This window comes from Drosophila bipectinata, chromosome 3L (genome assembly GCF_030179905.1).
Source record: "Drosophila bipectinata strain 14024-0381.07 chromosome 3L, DbipHiC1v2, whole genome shotgun sequence".
NCBI classification, from domain to species: domain Eukaryota; kingdom Metazoa; phylum Arthropoda; class Insecta; order Diptera; family Drosophilidae; genus Drosophila; species Drosophila bipectinata.
In genome coordinates, this window is record NC_091738.1 from 26,253,369 (window position 1) to 26,274,875 (window position 21,507).

Consider the following 21,507-nt stretch of genomic DNA (forward strand, 5'->3'; position numbering starts at 1 on the left):
TATCCCTTACAAAAGCCGTCTATGACAAAGGATGTCAACTCCAATAAGTTTGTGGTGGTGGAGCGACGCTTAATAAAGCCATGCTGACAAGGAGTGATAATCGAAGAGCAAAGGTGTTGCAAATGAGGGGTAATTAATTTTTCAAATAACTTTGGAATTGCCGACAACTTAGAGATGCCTCTGTAGTTGGCAGCCTCGGACTTTTTCCCTTTTTTATGTAGGGGAATTATAAATGAGGTTTCCAAAGATAAGTTGAAAAGTCTTAGAAGAGGTTTGCACAGAGCCCTGGCGCAGTATTTTAGCACACACCCTGGTACTCCGTCGGGGCCTGGCGAATAAATGGGTTTTACCCTTAAAAGACCAGATAATATGTTGTTCTCAGAAAAAAACCGACAGAAAATAAGATTTTCTGCTTGAATGTTATATGCGTAAGGCTGATCAGTCAATTTAGGAGGAGAATAAGTTGTTTGAAAAAATTCTGCGAATAGATCGGCAATGGCCTGATCAGAGGTCGCAGAGGAATTTTCAAACGTAAGCAGGGGTGAAAAAGATACGTGTTTACGCTTAGTGTTTACAAAATTATAAAACTGCTTTGGATCCTGAGTAAATTGAATCCGGCAGCGGTCAATATAATTCCTATAACATTCAGCGTTATGCACGGTAAAATTCGACCGAGCTAGTAGGTATCTTGAGAAATCAACACTACTGCAGGTTTTTTTATATTTAAGTAAAAGCTTATTTTTTTTTATTTTTTAGGTTAGTGAGGCACCTTGTATACCAAGGAGGATTTGTTGAAGCGGACGGATGTTTCCAAGGCACACATGAGTCAAAAAATGTATTTAAAGTAAAATACAATTTTTCTAAAGTGACATTAAGATCAGTGCACGCCAGAATATCAGACCAGTCAAATGTATCGATAAGGCTATTAATTTTCTGAAAATCAGCTTTACGGAAACAGCGAATCTTATTTACCACGCTCGGAGACATCTGATCGATACCAGGAGTGGTTTCGATTGAGACCTCCAGCGTGGGGTGATATCGATCCTCTGGGGTTGAAAGGGGAAAAGCTCTGGAGAGAGCGGTACCATCAGGATCAGATACAAAACATAAGTCTAAGAGCCGACCTAGCGAATTTCTAACATGATTGATCTGACCTAGGGACATGTCAAACATGCCCGCGGTGAAGTCATGGTAAGTTATAAGTGACAAAGATGGTGAGTTATCGACGTTGGACCACTTTAATTCTGGGATATTAAAGTCGCCCACCGCTACGAGTTGGTCACGATCCGTCATAAGATTAGAGACGTATCGAATAGCGGACAAATGCTGCCAATATGTGGGCGGTTCAGACATAGGAGGTATATATGAACATGTAATGTATAAAGCTTTCACGGACATAGTGATTTTAACGCAAATAAATTCTATGTCACCAAACTCTTGGGATTTCACCTCTTCAGAAGCAAAAGTAGAGTCTACCGAAATGAGGACTCCACCTCCTCTTCGCTGAGATCGATCCCGTCTAAAAGTGGTGTACTTACTTGGAAAAACTTCGGAGCTAAAGATCTCCGGATTTAACCAAGTTTCTGTAAATGCTATTATATGGGATGCAAAGAAAGAACTATCAGAATATAGCTTGGGGAGTTTGCTACGTAGCCCCCTAGTATTCTGATAGGTAAGAGTTAGTGAGGAAACTAGTTTTTTGGGTTAGTGGCCAAAGAAGAGGTGGAGGGTTGGTCAGTGGTTCCGATATTGGGAAGTCTCACTCCCACTGGCTTATTAACTTTTTTTTTTACGGAACTAGGCTGATGTTCTTGGACGAAAAGATTTTCTGGCCAAAAACTGGGAGAACAAATCGTCTTGAACATCAGCGCGGGCACACGAATCTTGAAAGAAGACGTGCGCCTTGTATAATTATATTTAAATTTTTGTATGTCCTCCACCTTTATATCGGCTTTAGTTTTGGCTTTGATATAAGCCGAGATATCAATCTCTGAAGTATCAGGGGCAAGCCGAGAAACAAATATATGTTTCGATGGAGGAATCACCTGTAAGGGTTTTGGTGTCGCAGGTACAAGAACTGCAGCATCAGTCGGTGCCGGTGGTCCGGACTGTGGAATACCTCTTACCCCTTTTGGGTAACTCTAATGGGGGTTTCGTTCCCTAGGACCTGTGGCATCACTTGAAGGGATGCCATGGCGGACATATCGGACAATTGCTCATTATCCCTGAGAAATTCTGACGAATTTTTCTCAGTTCTAGCCCTTGGGGTGGCCAGAGATATAAGCGGCTGCATTAATGTCGGCTGAGCAGGCTGAGGCGGATCAGAAACAGCGGATTTCTTACGCTTAGGGGATTCCATTTTATTTATTTATTTTTTTTTTTATTTAATAAAACAAAAATTAATATTTAAAAAGTTAAAAAACACAATACCTTGAACCACTGTGCCAAACAAGAAGCCGAAGCGGGAGCTTTGAAAGAGTGCAAAAGAGAAATGCAGAAATATAGATAAGCCGCGGAAGAAGCAGAGCTGAGCTATGCTTGGAATAGAATTTAGACAAATTATTAATTCGACTCCAAATATACCACAGCACTCGCGAAGCGATACGGTTTAGGCTTTAAGATTGTTTACCAATATTTGTCAAAAACGCAGTGCGCACAAAAAAAACACGACCGTTCGCTTGAAAGAAAGAGAGGGAAGTGAAATTTTAAAGCAGCTTTTAACGTTCTGTGCCAGCGTTCTATCATACAATTGGCTTGCGGGTGGTACGCCGTCGTCCGCAGGTGCTTAAAACCACAAATTTTGGAAAGCTCTTGGAATAATGTAGACTCGAATTGTCGACCCAGATCGGTTGTGATGTGGAGAGGAATACCGTACTGAGCGAACCAGCCCGATATCAGTGCGTTGGATACAGATTGTGCTGTGATGTCTACTAAAGAAATAGCTGCGGGCCATCTTGAGAGACGATCGATACACGTGAGGCAGTATCGGTATCCGTTTGATGAAGGCAGCTGGCCGACTATGTCGATATTTATGTGTTCGAAACGGGCGTCGCTGGCGGTGTACTCTCCTAGTGGCGATTTGGTGTGACGTTGGATTTTGGCCTTCTGGCACGGGGTGCAAGAGCGTACGATTCTAGCGACATCCTTCGCCATGCGGGGCCAAACGTAGTGTTTTCCAACCAACTTGTTTGTTGCCTTAACTCCCGGATGGCTCAGCGAATGTAGAGCCTCAACCACGGTTTGGCGTAGGCATTTGGGCACAAACGGACGTGTATGGTTATTGGCGACGTAGCAGTACAATTGCTTGTTTGAGCCTGCAAGAGACAATTTTGTTAGTGAGATGGTTTTTCGGCGTCAGAATTAAGTAGCGATTGTAGTTCCGCATCGTTTTCCTGTTCCAGTGCCATCTCGTCGAAGTTTATGTGTTTGATGGCATCGATGCGTGAGAGAAGATCAGCCACGTTGTTTTTTTCTCCAGAGATGTCCCGGATATCGGTGCTGAATTTGCTGATAAAATGTAGTTCCCGAGCGCGTCGAGGTGATGCTTTCTCGCTGTTTTGACTAAAGGCGTACAAATTAATAATTAGCTTAGTCATTTTAATAAAAAATTATTTTTTAACTTTTATCTTTATTTATTAAAATAATAGTTTACACTTTTTGTAACTGTGATGTAACTTAACTTGCACTGCTCTCGTTCTACTTTAAAAATGACTGCACTGTTCGGGATCCAAAATGGACTGCCTGACTTTTGTTCAATGATTAATAATCAAACCTCGGCTTAAGAGATTTATCTCAAAAATCTGATTAAGAGAATCATCCAAGAGAGTCGGAAAATAGGATGATGAAATTTGTCAATTGAATTTGAAATTGATATTTTGCAGAATTGAAATTCTGCCGGAAATCGATGTTTACATTAGCGGACTTGGGGCTCCCTTTTGGGGCTCTGGTGTTTACAATATCGACTTGGATGTTTATAGAATCCGTTTTAAGCGGAGAGTGTGAAACTGATCTGGGTGGGAATCGATTGGAAGCTTTGTTTACAGAAATAGCTGACCACGGGGTAATCTCGGAGTCAGTCAGAGTTAATTGGAAAAGAGCTCTTGTCTCAAAGTTGTTTATAAATTGGGCAAGGGCCCCTAAGTAACGTGTCACATAACTCCCCCATTCTAAATTGAATCGTCCCGATTCATTGGAACTGATGGGTATAAGGAGTGTAATTGATTAGTCAACTCGACAATGATATTTTCTTCTACGGTATTTTCATTGTCGGTGATATTCGTTTCAGGTTGTATTTCAATATTAATTTGCCGTGGTTTGAATATTAAGAATTTTCTGTATTTAATTAAAAGCATGGTAATTAAATATATAAATGCGACTATGATCAATATTAAAGTAATTGGTATTTGAGTTTGTTTAATTTGAATAAAAGGATTTAATACGTTAATATTATCGAATGAGAGTTCCGAATCATTTGATATAATATATTCGGATATTAAGATGTCAGTATATTTTCGTGCAGTGATGTATTCCAATATCTTATTGTCTACATTAGTATTTATTATGTAGTATTTATTATTAATTTTAGTGGTGCCATTAAACGTTATTAAATATGACCCATCTAAATGAGTGTCATTAACTGTATTATCTCCGTTTACAAAAATGGCTCCTTGTTGGATTACATCTATATTTTTATTTTTTTCTCTTATTTTATTACATAAGGATTTTTCTCCGTTGAGTAATCTGGTAAAACATGAACCATCTGGGTTTAACGTGCAATAGTTGTTAAATATTTCCGTCTTAAAATTAGACATTACATAAAACTTATTTTTACATTTTGCGACATGATTATTGATTAACAATTTTTCATCACTGTGTGAAATGGATCTTGAGTTATAAACTTCACAACGATCGATAATTATGGGGTACTTAATATATATAATAATAAGATTTTGGTGTAAAGCGATTTTGAATTCAGATATATCTAATAGATCAGTAATAATTACAGGTTTTTGTTCATGTTTATAGATTTCCTGTATGTCATCATTGTTTAAAATTTTAGTGTTAAATACATCAATTTTAGCAAGTGTAATTGTATCCATTAAGTTCATAAGATCGTAAGTAAGCAAGCGGAGGCGGTATTTTCTCAGTGGAATTTCTTGATCTTTAAAAGCGGTTTTAAAATTGTCAGATAAAGTTTTAATTTCTTTAAATATTCTAGAGTTAATAACGAATTGGTCATTATTGTTTTTTATCAAATCATCAATTTTATTTTGAACTGTTATGAAATCATCGTGATCTGGTGTTCCTGCTATCCATTTCCAAATTGTGCCTAATTCATTAATACCTTTTTTTTTGACCTAGTGGGTATTATTTGAGAAATAAGTATTTTAATAATTTTTAAATCGTGTGATATTTCCCAATGTAAATTCTGCTGGTTATGTCTGTTTAAAAATTCAGTTTCAAGATTAATTATATCTTTATAAAAACTTAAATTAGTTATATGAAATAAATCTGCGTATGATTCATAAATAAGGACATCTTTGGTATCCTTGTAAAGAAAAAAATCATGGTTTGTGTAATCCATGATTTCGGATATGGTTGTAGCTACCAGCAATAATAAGTACATTATTGAATTCGATAACTGGAATTTAAGATAAATCAATTTGTTTAGAATTTAATATTATACGGTTTCTGTTATTAATAATATCTTTATTAGGATGATTTTCCTTAACTACCTGTTTTTTATATCTAGAGTTAAGCTTATTTCTTTCACCGTGTTTCTTTTCGTAAATTACTTCTCCTACATGATAGTCCTTTTCTTTTCTGTCTCTGTTATGTCCCTCTAACATTTTCTGTTGTGTAGTTTTCAACAGTACTGGAATAGTATCGTGCTTGATTTTGTTATAAAGTATGTCAAAGGGTTTTTGATTGGTTGTTGAATGAATGGTCTTATTATATTCTTGCGCGGCTCGTATTATGATTTCGGTATAGTCGGTTAAATTAAATTGTTCTTTGATGCAGCGGGCTAATTCTGTTAAAGTCGAATGTGCCCTTTCAACTTGACCGTTTGAGGTACTGTGCCTCGGGTCTGCGTAATGTAAAGTTAAACCACTTCTTTGTGCAAAGGATTTAAATTGAGCAGAAGTAAAGCTCGGTTCGTTATCGGTCATTATTATTTTGGCTTGAGGAAATTGTTGTTACTTTATTTTCAATATTTAATTTATTTTGGATTTCTTTAACTACTAGAAATTTGGAATAGGCGTCAATACAAGTTATAACAAGAAAGGAAAGCTAACTTCGGGCGGAGCCGAAGTTTATATACCCTTGCAGTTAAAACCGGATATATATCGCAAACATCGGATATAGTTGGCCGATCCTTATGGGAATAGGAATATATAATCCAATTTATTACAATACAAAATCTAAAAAAAGTCCCAAACTTCTATCTTCAAAAATACGAAAGTTGATATTTCTACCAAATACCATTTCCGATCGTTCAGTTATATGGCAGCTATGGGATATAGTCGGCCGATCCTAAGGAAATTTGGTAGGTTGGATCAACTGACTAAAAATAGAATCTGTATTAAATTCCAGCTTTCTAACTTCAAAAACACGAAAGTTGGGTCATTTCCGATCGTTCAGTTATATGGCAGCTATAGGATATAGTCGGCCGATCCTTATGAAATTTGGCATGACGTAATGTTTTGCCAAAAATAGCTCTCATGTCAAATTTTAACTCTCTAACTCTAAAAACACCAAAGTTATACCATTTCCGATCAATCAGTTATATGGCAGCTATAGGATATAGTCGGCCGATCCGGGCCGTTCCGACTTATATACTGCGTGCAAAGGAAAGAAGGGTGTGTGCAAAGTTTCAAGACGATAGCTTTAAAACTGAGAGACAAGTTCGCGTAGAAACAGACAGACAGACAGACAGACGGACAGACGGACAGACGGACATGCTCATATCAACTCAGGAGGTGATCCTGATCAAGAATATATATACTTTATAGGGTCGGAGATGTCTCCTTCACTGCGTTGCACACTTTTGACCAAAATTATAATACCCTCTGCAAGGGTATAAAAATGAGTCCTTGCGCATAATATTATATATATCAATATGTAAATTTTCGCCTTCTTTAGATGGAATTGGGGCTTCACCAATCGGAATTTTAATTGGGTGTCTGTTATATTTGTTTTCATTGCAAATTTTACAGTTTCTAATATATTCTTTTAATTATACCCTTGCAGAGGGTATTATAATTTTGTCCAAAAGTGTGCAACGCAGTGAAGGAGACATCTCCGACCCTATAAAGTATATATATTCTTGATCAGGATCACCTCCTGAGTTGATATGAGCATGTCCGTCTGTCCGTCTGTCCTTCTGTCCGCCTGTCCGTCTGTCCGTCTGTCTGTCTGTCTGTTTCTACGCGAACTAGTCTCTCAGTTTTAAAGCTATCGACTTGAAACTTTGCACACACCCTTCTTTCCTTTGCACGCAGTATATAAGTCGGAACGACCGGGATCGGCCGACTATATCCTATAGCTGCCATATAACTGAACGATCGGAAATGACCCAACTTTCGTGTTTTTGATGATAGAAAGCTGGCACTTGGTACACATTCTATTTTTGGTCAGTTAATCCGATCTATCAAATTTCATAAAGATCGGTTGACTATATCTTATAGCTGACATATAACTGTACGATCGGAAATGGTTTTTGGTAGAAATATCAACTTTCGTATTTTTGAAGATAGAAGCTTGGTACTTTTTTTTAGATTTTTTATTGTAATTAATTGCTTTTATTATGATGTAATCATAATAAGGATCAGCCAACTATATCCGATGTTTGCGATATATATCCGGTTTTAGCTGCAAGGGTATATCAACTTCGGCTCCGCCCGAAGTTAGCTTTGCTTTCTTGTTTTAAATGTAGCTTGGGCCAGTAATACAATCTAAAGATTTGTTTATAGTTTTCATCTAGTCCCCGGTGAGCTCTACTGTGTATTTCTTCTATTATGATAGCTTGGTCTTCATTGTTTTCTACATCTTCCTTTTCAAGGAATGTCTTTATGTAAAGGAATTTATTAACGAAGTTTTCTTTTAAAGGTTTTTGAATTATATAAAAATCTTCAAGTGTACAATGAATTCCAATTGTTATACTAGGTGGAATGTATTCCCTTAAGATATTTACTAAATTTTCCGGATTATCATACTCTATTATATGTCTAGTATTTCCGAATACATTAATCGACTCATGTATTGTATACCTCCCCGTTGCTATTAGCAATTGTTGCTTAAACTGGTTTAAGGGTTTTCGAGTTTCTTGTATTACCATACATTCTCAAAACTACTCTCTACTGAATGCTGAGTGTTTTGATCTGAGACCGATTCGATACTTTCTGTTAAGTTATTAATTTGTATCCTAGATAATGCATCTGCAACAACATTTGTTGCTCCTGGCTTATAAATAATTTTTGGAGAATAACTCTCAATGAAAGAATACCATCTTTTCATTTCGATATTTGGATTCTTTTGAGAAATTGAAAAAGAAAGAGGTTGATGATCTGTGTAGATCTCAATGTTGTTAACACCATATAAATAGTTTCTTAAATTTTTGAAAGCCCATACTATAGCTTAAAGTTCCTTCTTATTTGTAGCATATAATTGTTCAGTTTTGGATAGGGTTTTAGAAATAAAAGTAATAGGTTTTCCTTCCTGAGAAAGAACAGCGCCAATAGCTAAATCTGAAGCATCGGTAGTTAAAGTAAATTTTTTATTATAATCGGGTTGAACTAACTCTATTTGTGCAATTAAATTATTTTTGAGCTCGTTGAAAGCTCTTACAGCTGATTCATCCAACTGTATGAAAGCTTTACGGGATGCCTTTTTTGAAACTTTGCCATTATGGCCTTCTAAATATTTTGTTGAAGGTTTTGCAATCTTAGCGTAATTTTGTACAAATTTTCTGTAATATCCTGTAAGGCCTAGGAAGCTTCTAAGCTCTCGGATATTTTTATACCCTTGCAGAGGGTATTATAATTTTGGTCAAAAGTGTGCTAAGCAGTGAAGGAGACATCTCCGACCCTATAAAGTATATATATTCTTGATCAGGATCACCTCCTGAGTTGATATGAGCATGTCCGTCTGTCTGTCTGTTTCTACGCGAACTAGTCTCTCAGTTTTAAAGCTATCGTCTTGAAACCTTGCACACACCCTTCTTTCCTTTGCACGCAGTATATAAGTCGGAATGGCCAGGATCGGCCGACTATATCCTATAGCTGCCATATAACTGATTGATCGGAAATGGTATAACTTTGGTGTTTTTAGAGTTAGAGAGTTAAAATTTGACATGAGAGCTATTTTTGGCAAAACATTACGTCATGCCAAATTTCATAAGGATCGGCCGACTATATCCTATAGCTGCCATATAACTGAACGATCGGAAATGACCCAACTTTCGTGTTTTTGAAGTTAGAAAGCTGGAATTTAATACAGATTCTATTTTTAGTCAGTTGATCCAACCTACCAAATTTCCTTAGGATCGGCCGACTATATCCCATAGCTGCCATATAACTGAACGATCGGAAATGGTATTTGGTAGAAATATCAACTTTCGTATTTTTGAAGATAGAAGTTTGGGACTTTTTTTAGATTTTTTATTGTAATAAATTGGATTATATATTCCTATTCCCATAAGGATCGGCCAACTATATCCGATGTTTGCGATATATATCCGGTTTTAACTGCAAGGGTATATAAACTTCGGCTCCGCCCGAAGTTAGCTTTCCTTTCTTGTTAGGGATTGGATATTTTAAAATTGTAGAAATTTTTTCGGGATCGGTTTTGATCACATTGTGAGAAACAACGTAACCGAGAAAGTTAGTTTCCAATTTGAAGAACTTGGATTTTTCAATCGAAATTTTCATGTTTGCGTTCAGCAAAATTTTAATTATAACAATTAAATCTTTGTAATGTTGTTCAATTGTTTTTGAAAAAATAATAATGTCATCCATATAGACATGACATGTTTTTCCAACTTTTTCTCTCAAAATATCATCCATCGCTCTTTGGAATATTCTAGGGGCGTTTGTTAACTCAAATGGCATTCTCAGGAATTCGTATTTTCCATTGTTTATTGAGAACGAGGTTTTTTGAATGTCTGTTTCATTCATGAGAATTTCATCCTGATTCCAAATCAATTGTAGAAAAGTATTTAGCCTTTCCAAGGTTTGACAAAATTACCGAAGGGTCCTGCATTAGATATCTATCTGGTATGGTGTTATCGTTAAGTTTCTTATAATCTATTACTAGTCTAAGTTTCGGAGTTCCATCCTCGTTGAAACCCTTTTTTGGTACAACTAAAACCGGTGAATTATAAGGACTTCTGCTTGGCCTTATAATTTCTTCTTTTAGCATTGTGCTAATTTCAGAGTTTACGAAATCTGAAGCTGATAGAGCATAGGGGTATTGTTTAATATAAATAGCCCTATCGTTTTCGGTGTTTATTTCACCGCGTATGTCAGTCCTAAACGGAATCTGCATATTTATTTTTGAGTGTTCATTTTGAATAATATTCAATATTATGTTATGAGGATGAATTTTGTATATAGTTAATTTTTTGGTTGTCGGATACATCTACGACGGCGTGTTCAGGATTTTTATTTCCCAAACTTTTACTTTTGTCGGATATTTCGACGACGGCGGGTTCAGGATTTTTATATCCCAAACTAAATTCACTTTGATTTCCTTCTTCAGATTCGGATCTGATTTGAGGCTTCTGATCAAAGTACTTATAGTACTTACTTATTTATTATGAATTTTTTTAACGGAAGAATGGTATTTTCTTCTGTCAAAGAGAGTTGGTTTAAAATATTACCGTTATCGTATTTTAATTTTTCCTCCTTTCCATTATACTTAATTATCCCCTTTGCTGTATCAATTACAGCTCCTATTTTTTTCAATAAATTGTACCCGACCAGTAAATCTGAGTCTAGCCCATCTATTTCATAAAAAGTATATCGCGTATCGAAGATAGTTATCATATGATAAAACTTAATTATTGAATATCCATTGATTGCGAATACTCTCTTATATATAGGTAGTTCATTTTTATTTTCATAAATTCCTGTTTTAATATAACAAGAAGTTGCCCCGGTATCAATTAATATTTTTAACTTTTTATTTATTTTATTATCAGATCTAATCAAGTAGGGTAAGCCTACATCCGGATTCTCTCCTAAAAAATGGTCCTCTTTGATATTATTTAAACGCATTGTTTTGTTAACTGGTTGGTTAACTGTCCCTGTTGATTGTCTTTTATTCTGTGGTTGGTCTTGCTGAGTTGTGTGTGCCTCAGACTTTTTATACTGATTCCATTTATTTTGGTTTTGATTATAGTTGCTGTTTGGTCATTGAGAGTTTTCAATGCCGTAAATAAAAGACGAATTTAATTAGGTTCAACGTTATAAAAATGTTTTATTTCTGCCTGCAGATGAAGCCGGATGATCATCTGATAAACCAGCTTATGGTGCATGCAGAGACTAAAAGTGAATACAGAGAGGGCGGCCCGACTGGTCACTGCGAAGCTAAAGCTCTCGAATAATGGAGAGGGCGGCCCGACCTAGACACTGCGAGCTAAAACTCTCTATAGAAAGCCCATTGAATCGAGCGGCCGAGAGAGAGTCGGCTTGCGATTAACTAAGCTTTTGTATAAACTTAAGCCATAAATAAACATTACCAAACATTACGCTAACATATTTAAACATTAAAATTACACCGCTGCTGCCTGACCCGACAGTTGCTATAATTTTTAAAGCCCTGATTATTGTTATTGATTGGCCTATTCTGAAATTGTATGGATTCGTCAACATCCATCGGTTCAGGTTTATTCTGATGAGGTTTATGGGAATTCCATTGATTTTGAGTATTATATTGGGGATTATACTGTCTGCCCTGATTCCAATTTTTATTCTGATTATGATTATATTTATTCTGATTATCGGGTTGATTAAACCTTAAATTGTTTGTATTCCTATAATTACTGTTATAGTTATTATAAGTATTTTGCCTGGGTTTATTATTTGAGTTCTGTTGCCCATATAAGTTTGACTCATTAGTCTTGCGTTGTGATGATATAAAATTATTCGCGAACTGGGCCCTCAAATTGTTACTCTCAAGTTCTTGTACTATCACCATTGCATTCGGTAAATCTGGTGGATTCATTGAAAATATTACATCTGAAATATGGCCGTTGAGGCCAGTTATGAACACTCGTAGTGCTGTCTTTCTATGTTTTTCGTTAAGCTCAGATGTAATTGGCTTATTCCTCCCATGTGTCATAATGGTTTTGTTAATTAAGAGAGTTAATTTTTTATTTACCAAATTATAAAATTCCATAATTGATAATTTCCCCTGACTTATTACGCTTAAGTCCTGCTCTAAAATATGTATTGGTCGCTTATCACTAAAAACAAAATCTAATCTTGCCATTATGGCATCAAAGTTCAGTACGGTTCCATTATGAGTTCGAAGAATAGATAGGGCCGAGAAGTATTTCTCACTTCCCCTTTTGTATTGGCCCATTGCTATTTCTGCCGATTCTCTCCAACTAACATAACTATCTTCATCGCCTTTATATTCTCGGACCGACTTAATGATTTCATAAGAAGTTTCGCATCTTACGTTTGGTAAGATCCTCAACCTTCTTTATATTGTGATTTAATTGAGTTTTTAAACTAGAGATTTCATTCCTCATTGGATTCAATTCATTAGCAACTATTTGTGCTATTAAATCGCTTACATTAACATTCTGGCTGCTAGAAGCCACTTCGGGTAAGGGTGGAGTCATGGTTAGAATTTTTTCAAAATCGTTGATTAATTCTTCCACCTTGTTTTTATTTTTATAAAAAATTTTTTGGAATAAATTTTCTTAGAATTCAAAAGTATAATTAAGCAGCTCACTAATTTTCTCCTTAGTTTTTTGCTGGATGATCCTGTTTGGGGTCTTCGTATAGCGAGGGATGGCCCTCAGCTCTTCCTTCAATTTATTTTCTTTGTAGCGAGGGATGGCCCTCAACTCTTCCTTCAATTTATTTCTCGGCTTTTTGTTGAATTTGTATTTTGTTTTTTATGTTGTTTTTGTTATTATTCGTTGGAGATTTTTTTTTAATTGTTTTGTTGTTTTTGAGAGTAAAGTTTTATTTATTCAGTTTTTATTCATCCGTTTCGTTTTTTAAATTTTTTGTTTAACATTTGTTAATAAGAGTTATGTATTTTTTTCTTCCTTTTTTGAGCAGTGTGTTTTTGTCACAATCACTAATTAACGGTTGTTGTAAACAAAGGGGGATTATTGCATTTATTAATTTCCTCCTTTAGCTTTTTTTTCACGATGCGAACACTTTTTATTATGCCATCGGTTTGGTTTTTGAGCGGCGCGAATTCCTTTTTTGTTTTGGAAAACTGTTATGTTTTAAAACTTTTTTTCGGGAATTTTTTAAACAGCACCGCCCCACGTTGGGCGCCAATTAATAATTAGCTTAGTAATTTTTATAAAAAATTATTTTTTAACTTTTATCTTTATTTATTAAAATAATACTTTACACTTTTTGTAACTGTGATGTAACTTAACTTGCACTGCTCGCGTTCTACTTTAAAAATGACTGCACTGTTCGGGATCCAAAATGGACTGCCTGACTTTTGTTTAATGATTAATAATCAAACCTCGGCTTAAGAGATTTATCTCAAAAATCTGATTAAGAGAATCATCCAAGAGAGTCGGAAAATAGAATGATGAAATTTGTCAATTGAATTTGAAATTGATATTTTGCAGAATTGAAATTCTGCCGGAAATCGATGTTTACATTAGCGGACTTGGGGCTCCCTTTTGGGGCTCTGGTGTTTACAATATCGACTTGGATGGTTTTAGAATCCGTTTGAAGCGGAGAGTGTGAAACTGATCTGGGTGGGAATCGATTGGAAGCTTTGTTTACAGAAATAGCTGACCACGGGTTAATCTCGGAGTCAGTCAGAGTTAATTGGAAAAGAGCTCTTGGCTCAAAGTTGTTTATAAATTGGGCAAGGGCCCCTAAGTAATGTGTCACATAACTTACATAAGCGGCTTGTGGTCGGTGAAAATTACGAAATTTCTGCACTCCAGTGCGTACTTGAAGTGCAAAATGGCCTGATAGATGGCAGTCAGTTCTCTATCGTAGGTGCTGTACTTCTTTTGCGTCGATGTGAATTTCCTGGAGAAGAATCCCAGTGGTTGTGTCTGCCCGTTGATGGTCTACGGCACCCATAGCGTCGTCGGATGCATCGGTGGTTAGAGTTAATTGTGAGTTTAGTGCCATGTAGTTCAGCAACGTAGCGTTTGCAAGCCCGTTCTTGCAGGCGGTGAATGCGTAGTCGGCTTCTGTAGACCAAAGTATCGGGGTTTTGTCGTTCTTTTTATTGCCTTGGATCAACGTCTGGAGTATGTGCTGGTTCTCGGCTGCTCGTGGGATAAACGGCCTATAGAAATTAATCATACCCAGATACTTTTTTAGGTCTTTAGCGATAAGCGGTTTTTTAAAGTGCCGTATGGCTTCGCCGAAGAATGGAACATTTCTACACTTAGACACTTTTGACGGGCTCTATCTTTTGATATGTTATTTTTAAGACCCTTAAAAATTTTTTTAACGAAGAAAAAATTTTTCGATTTTTTCAAAACTCTACTCAGATGTCCCCCCTTAAATTATTAACAACATTTACTTTTGAAAGAGTGAGAGCAGATACGTTATTATACCCTTGCAGAGGGTATTATAATTTTGTCCAAAAGTGTGCAACGCAGTGAGGGAGACATCTCCGACCCTATAAAGTATATATATTCTTGATCAGGATCACCTCCTGAGTTGATATGAGCATGTCTGTCCGTCTGTCTGTCTGTCCGTTTCTACGCAAACTAGTCTCTCAGTTTTAAAGCTAACGTCTTGAAACCTTGCACACACCCTTCTTTCCTTTGCACGCAGTATATAAGTCGGAATGGCCAGGATCGGCCGACTATATCCTATAGCTGCCATATAACTGATTGATCGGAAATGGTATAACTTTGGTGTTTTTAGAGTTAGAGAGTTTATATTTAGTTTAGACAAAAGAGCTATTTTTGGCAAAACATTACGACATGCCAAATTTCATAAGGATCGGCCGACTATATCCTATAGCTGCCATATAACTGAATGATCGGAAATGACCCAACTTTCGTGTTTTTGAAGATAGAAAGCTGAAACTTAGCACAGATTTTATTTTTGTCAGTTGATCCAACCTACAAAATTTTATAACGATCGGCCGACTATATCCCATAGCTGCCATATAACTCAACGATCGAAAATGGTTTTTGGTAGAAATACTAACTTTGGTACTTTTGAAGATAGAATTTTGGGACTTTATTTTAGATTTTATATTATCATAAATTGGGTTATATTATCATATTCTCATAAGGATCGCCCAACTATATCCGATATATCCGTTTTAACTGCAAGGGTATATCAACTTCGGCTCCGCCCAAAGTTAGCTTTCCTTTCTTGTTTTAGATTTTTTATCGTAATTAATTGGTTTCATTATGACGTATTCATAAGGATCGGCCAACTATATCCGATGTTTGCGATATATATCCGGTTTTAACTGCCAAGGGTAAATCAACTTCCGCCCGAAGTTAGCTTTCCTTTCTTGTTGTCAATTTAAACTATTGGCTACGGTTGTGTGAGCGTCCTTCTGAGCCTGCAATTCGAAATCGATAGTAAGACTCTACCTCTGCAAGTTTTCAGAGTTTAGGGTACCTACCACAAATTGGTACAATAAGCCTTGGAAATAAATTTTTTTTTTTTTGCGGTTTTTCAGAATTTGGAAATTCTTCAGCTATCAGCTATCATTCCTGTATTCATCATAAAGCTTAGAGGCCCAGACGACCGAGGGGAGCTCGAGAAACGATTTGTTAGAACATATTAAGCTAATTGAAATTTGTTAAGCTAAAAGGAGTTAGTAAGGAAATTTAAAATTCTATATTTTAAATTTGAGGGACAGAAAAGAGATGTAATAGAGTAGAGACCATTGTAGTTCGAACATAATACCCTAAAAGGGTCATGCAATGCATAGGTAGTTCGAACATAATACCCTAAAAGGGTCATGCAGTGCTAAGGAACAGAGGACTAAAGTTTCGAGTTCTTCTATTAGGCATGTTAAATTTTAAGCGTGTTAGTAAATTCTGACTATCTATATCCCCGTTAATAAGGTTATGCAAAATGACTACACCGAGCATTGTCCTACGATTTGTTAAGCTATGTAAGTTTATAAGAAAAAGTCTGCTACTGTAGGATGGAAGCTGAAGATTTGCATCCCAGTATAGACATCTAAGTGCGAATATTAAAAAATTCTTTTGCACGGATTCTATGCGGTCCTTATGTACTCCTGTTGGGGACTCCAGACACATGAACCGTACTCCAGTATAGGACGGACCAAAGAAATAAATAATGTTTTAGTTATGTATGGGTCATTAAATTCTTTTGACCACCTTTTAATAACACCAAGGACTCCTTTAGCCTTATTAACCATTAAGGAAATATGGGCGGAAAACTTATGTTTAATGTCTAATAGGACGCCGAGATTATTAACCTGAGTTAATTTCTCTAAGGCAATCCCATTAATAGAATACGTAGCTTGCAGAGGGCAAGAACGATAAAAATACATACGCTTGCATTTTGATCCATTAAGTATTAGATCATTAGCTAAACACCATTTTTTGGTTTTTTGGTGGAAGACTGCATTGGGCAGAGATGGATTTGTACTGAAGACAAAGCTTTACATCATTTGCATACATAAGAACTAGAGAGTTCGTTAAAAAAGGGGGCAAGTCGTTTATAAAAAGCGTAAATAATAACGGGCCAAGATGACTTCCTTGAGGGACGCCAGATGTAGCACGGACCAGACGGGACTGTATGTTTTTAAATAAGACTCTTTGTGTCCTTCCATCTAGGTAGTTGGAGATCCACGTTAAGAGGTCTTTAGGAAAACCCAGCATATTCAGTTTACTCAACAAGAGTGAGTGATTAACTGAATCAACTGCTTTTCTGAAGTCTGTGTAAATTACATCGGTTTGATATCCCTTACAAAAGCCGTCTATGACAAAGGATGTCAACTCCAATAAGTTTGTGGTGGTGGAGCGACGCTTAATAAAGCCATGCTGACAAGGAGTGATAATCGAAGAGCAAAGGTGTTGCAAATGAGGGGTAATTAATTTTTTAAATAACTTTGGAATTGCCGACAACTTAGAGATGCCTCTGTAGTTGGCACCCTCGGACTTTTTCCCTTTTTTATGTAGGGGAATTATAAATGATTTCTTCCACTTAAGGGGAAAAATCAAAGTTTCCAAAGATAAGTTGAAAAGTCTTAGAAGAGGTTTGCACAGAGCCCTGGCGCAGTATTTTAGCACACACCCTGGTACTCCGTCGGGGCCTGGCGAATAAATGGGTTTTACCCTTAAAAGACCAGATAATAAGTTGTTCTTAGAAAAAAACGGACAGAAAATAAGATTTGCTGCTTGAATGTTATATGCGTAAGGCTGATCAGTCAATTTAGGAGGAGAATAAGTTGTTTGAAAAAATTCTGCGAATAGATTGGCAATGGCCTGATCCGAAGTCGCAGAGGAATTTTCAAACGTAAGCAGGGGTGAAAAAGATACGTGTTTACGCTTAGTGTTTACAAAATTATAAAACTGCTTTGGATCCTAAGTAAATTTTATCTGGCAGCGGCGAATATAATTCCTGTAACATTCAGCGTTATGCACGGTAAAATTTGACCGAGCTAGTAGATATCTTGAAAAATCAATACTACTGCAGGTTTTTTTATATTTAAGTAAAAGCTTATTTTAAGTATTTTTAAGGTTAGTGAGGCACCTTGTAAACCAAGGAGGACACAGGAGCCCAAAAATGTATTTAAAGTACAGAAAAATTTTTTTAAGGTGACATTAAGATCGTTGCATGCCAGAATAATTTTGTGAAAATCATCTTTAGGGAAACAGCGAATCTTATTTGTCACGCATTGATGCATCTGATCGATAGCAGGAATGGTTCGATTGAGACCTCCAGCGTGGGGTAATATGGATTCTCAGGGGTTGAAAGGGGAAAAGCTCTGGAGAGAGCGGTACCATCAGGATCAGATACAAAGCATAAGTCTTAAAGACGACTTTACGAATTTCTAACATGGTTAATTTGACCTAGGGACATGTCAAACATGCCCGCGGTGAAGTCATGTTAAGCGCTAAACTGAGTGTCAAGCGCACAGAGCTGGTCATTGATTTTGACACTTCAAATCCATTCTTAGTCTCTCTCATGAACGACCTCATTTCGGACAGCACGACAATTTTCACAACAATAATGTAAACCAGACCTACGGGAAATGGCATCCGAAACTAAGGGCAGTGAGGCCGGCACACTAGGCGTGTACGCCGTTTTCACATAGCCAGCAATGGATGCTAGGCTGGGATGTGGAAATTGTCTTGTGGGCCTTGGGAATTGTGGGTCCATACGGCGGCGGCTGCCCATATCGGCCGGTCACTTTGTAGATGTCTCTGCACTCCTGTTATGATGCAGGGCACCGATTTACCAAATACCAAATATTTTACCAAATACCAAGTACAATTTCCGATCGTTTAGTTATATGGGAGTTATAGGATATAGTCAGACGATCGTTATGCAATTTGGTAGATGGGATCAAATGACCAAAAATATAATCTGTACGAAGTTGCAACTTTCAGAACAGGTAGACAAACGGCCAGACAGATATTCCATATTAACTCAGGAGGTGATCCTGATCAAGAACATATACACTTTGTGGGGTCGGAGATGTCTATTATAATACACGCTGCAAGCGTAAACTAATAATATACATATGAATGGATAATAATAACTAATAATATGCATGTGTATGGATCTGAAAAAAGTATTGACTTTATGGAGTGGGAAAGATACTAATACGATTTTGCACACTTTTATACAAAATTATAATGCAAGGTCTTACTGCACTTTAATGCCAGGTTATTCAAATATGCTTATTATTTTTTATTTAGCAGAGAAACAAAGCAATTTCATCCCGTGAATATAGTATCAGTAAAGAATATTTTCCTAGGGACAACTCGGACTCTGATAACAAAGACTTGGATACTCATCCCGTTATAAAGCTAACTGCAGAGCTAGTTGTTTTACTAACATTTAGATTAAACCGACTATCAAGAAACTATAGGTTTGTTCATAAAGTTCTTTCAGCGGAAAAGAAAACATTGCAAGAAATAAGTATTATGAATAGGCTCGGATTATCAAATACGGCTGCAATGTTTAAATTCTTAAACCAATCCTTGAATGAGTAAGTATAATAAGAAAAAAAAATCATTTAAATAATTTTTTTTTTCAGTAAAATTAGTGCGTCTTCAAATGACTTAAGGGCTAATCTAATTTCTCAAGGCGACGATTTTACCACCCTTGACCATAACGATTTTGTTCAAATGCTTATTGCTATGTGGTACGCCATAATTGCTAATACTGAGACAATATGCTATTTGGCTGTCTTTATAAATCAGGCAGCTAATTCATCAATGATTTCATTACCGATGCCGTTTTTAGTTCTATGTTGGGGAGCTTTAACATTACCACGTCCCACCAAAACGTTTTGGGTTACTCTTATTACTTATACATTATCAATGATATTTATAAAATCCATGATGCATCAAAAAATTGTTCTTGAACGAACCCAATCAAGATCTAAAGCTGTACATTTTGATCTTATTATGAAATATGGTAACGCAATTTATGATCTGTTATTGCTTGTCGTTTTATTTTGGCACAGATATATGCTTAAAAAGCAAGGAATTTGGACAATGCAACGTACCAATTCCGAAGTCTTACTTTTGGAAAAAAATTGTATGTTATTAATTTTTTTGCCATGTTATATAGACTTAAAAAAATTCTTTAGCAATTTATATGAAACGAAGTCATAGTGAGGAAAAACCCGCGGATATTCTTGACAGGTTAAGGTAATATACAAAAAAAAAAAACAAAAAAAAAATCAAATATATGCAAAATAATAATCAACATTAAGCCTATTGTTGCTGCACTTTTTACCTTATCTTGATAAGATGAATCGAAGCATTTTGATTATTTTATAATTATTTTTTTGCCTTCAGCCACCGGGGGGCGGTGTCCACCGGGTCTCTCTCGCAGAAATCTTGACCATATCCAGATACACCGCTGGATGTGCAACTATCCTCTCCAAAAAAACAATGGCTAAAAATTAACCCCGTATATCGGTACCTGCAGTGGATGTGTTAAGCGATTTCATGGGGAGATTGACAATTGCATCCTTGAATTAACCTTATTCAAGGTTGAACGTAGACCCCGATGTTTTAACTTCTGGGGACCGACCAACTTTTAAGATTAAACCACGGTGGAAGATTTCCTCGTAAGGCAAGAAGACATAACATGAATGAGACATAAATTATTTTTTTTTAATATATAATTAAATTTTCTGTTATTTAAGGTTATTAGCATAGCATTTCCGATCAATCCATAGTCGACCGATCCTTATGAAATTTTGGCATGTCAAATTATTTTGCGAAATAAAAAGCATTCGTACACTCAAACTCTAAAAAATTCGAACTTTCTACCTCTAAAAACACCAATGTTTTAGTACATCCGATTAATTAGTTATATTGCAGCTATAGGATATAGTCAGACAATCCCGGCCGTTCTGACTTATATACTGCGTGAAAAGGAAGGAAGGGTGTGTGCAAAGTTTCAAGTCGATAGTCTTGAAACTGAGAGACTAGTTCGCGTAGATACAGACAGACGGACGGACATGCTCATATCAACTCAGGAGGTGACCCAGATCAAAAATATTTATACTTTATAGGGTCGGAAATGTCTCCTCAAGTGTGTTGCACTCTTTTGACCAAAAGAGGATGAAACAATCATCGAATAAATGGTGTATAAACATCTGAAATATACAATGGCATATTGTTTCTCCTAAGTCAATAGATAACATTTTTTTTTTTTTTTTTTTTTTTGCGGTCTTTCAGAATTTGGAAATGGCTTGTGCATCAATAAGAGCATCAGCTAGCATTCCTGTATTCATCATAAAGCTTAGAGGCCCAGACGACCGAGGGGCGCTATTTGTTAGTACATATTAAGCTAATTGAAATTTGTTAAGCTAAGAGGAGTTAGTAAGGAAATTTAAAATTCTATATTTTAAATTAGAGGGACAGGAAAGAGATGTAATAGAGTAGAGACTATTGTAGTTCGAACATAATACCCTAAAAGGGTCATGCAGTGCATATGTCGAACTACAACGGCTAAGGAACAGAGGACTAAAGTTTCGAGTCCTTCTATTAGGAATGTTGAAATATAAGCGTGTTAGTAAATGCTGGCTATCTACATCCCCGTTAATAAGGTAATTCAGAAAAACTACACCGAGCATTTTCCTACG

General features: G+C 36.3%; 1 protein-coding gene across 11 annotated transcripts in view; it reads left to right on the forward strand.

Annotated features, from left to right (window-relative positions):
* Pzl (Piezo-like) overlaps window positions 1-21,507 on the forward strand; it is a 472,153-nt gene that overhangs the window by 266,129 nt on the left and 184,517 nt on the right. For 9 of the 11 annotated variants that reach the window (XR_011442830.1, XR_011442831.1, XR_011442833.1 and 6 more), the window contains 3 exons: window positions 19,100-19,392; window positions 19,441-19,946; window positions 19,999-20,059. Coding sequence is in view for 2 of the 11 variants with exons in the window: in XM_070280111.1 (XP_070136212.1) it covers window positions 19,100-19,392; window positions 19,441-19,946; window positions 19,999-20,059 (860 nt within the window). In the remaining 9 variants the exon portion in view is untranslated. Of the gene's footprint in view, window positions 1-19,099; window positions 19,393-19,440; window positions 19,947-19,998; window positions 20,060-20,209; window positions 20,355-21,507 lie in introns of those variants that run through there. The other 2 variants (XR_011442834.1, XR_011442828.1) reach the window with 2 other exon arrangements.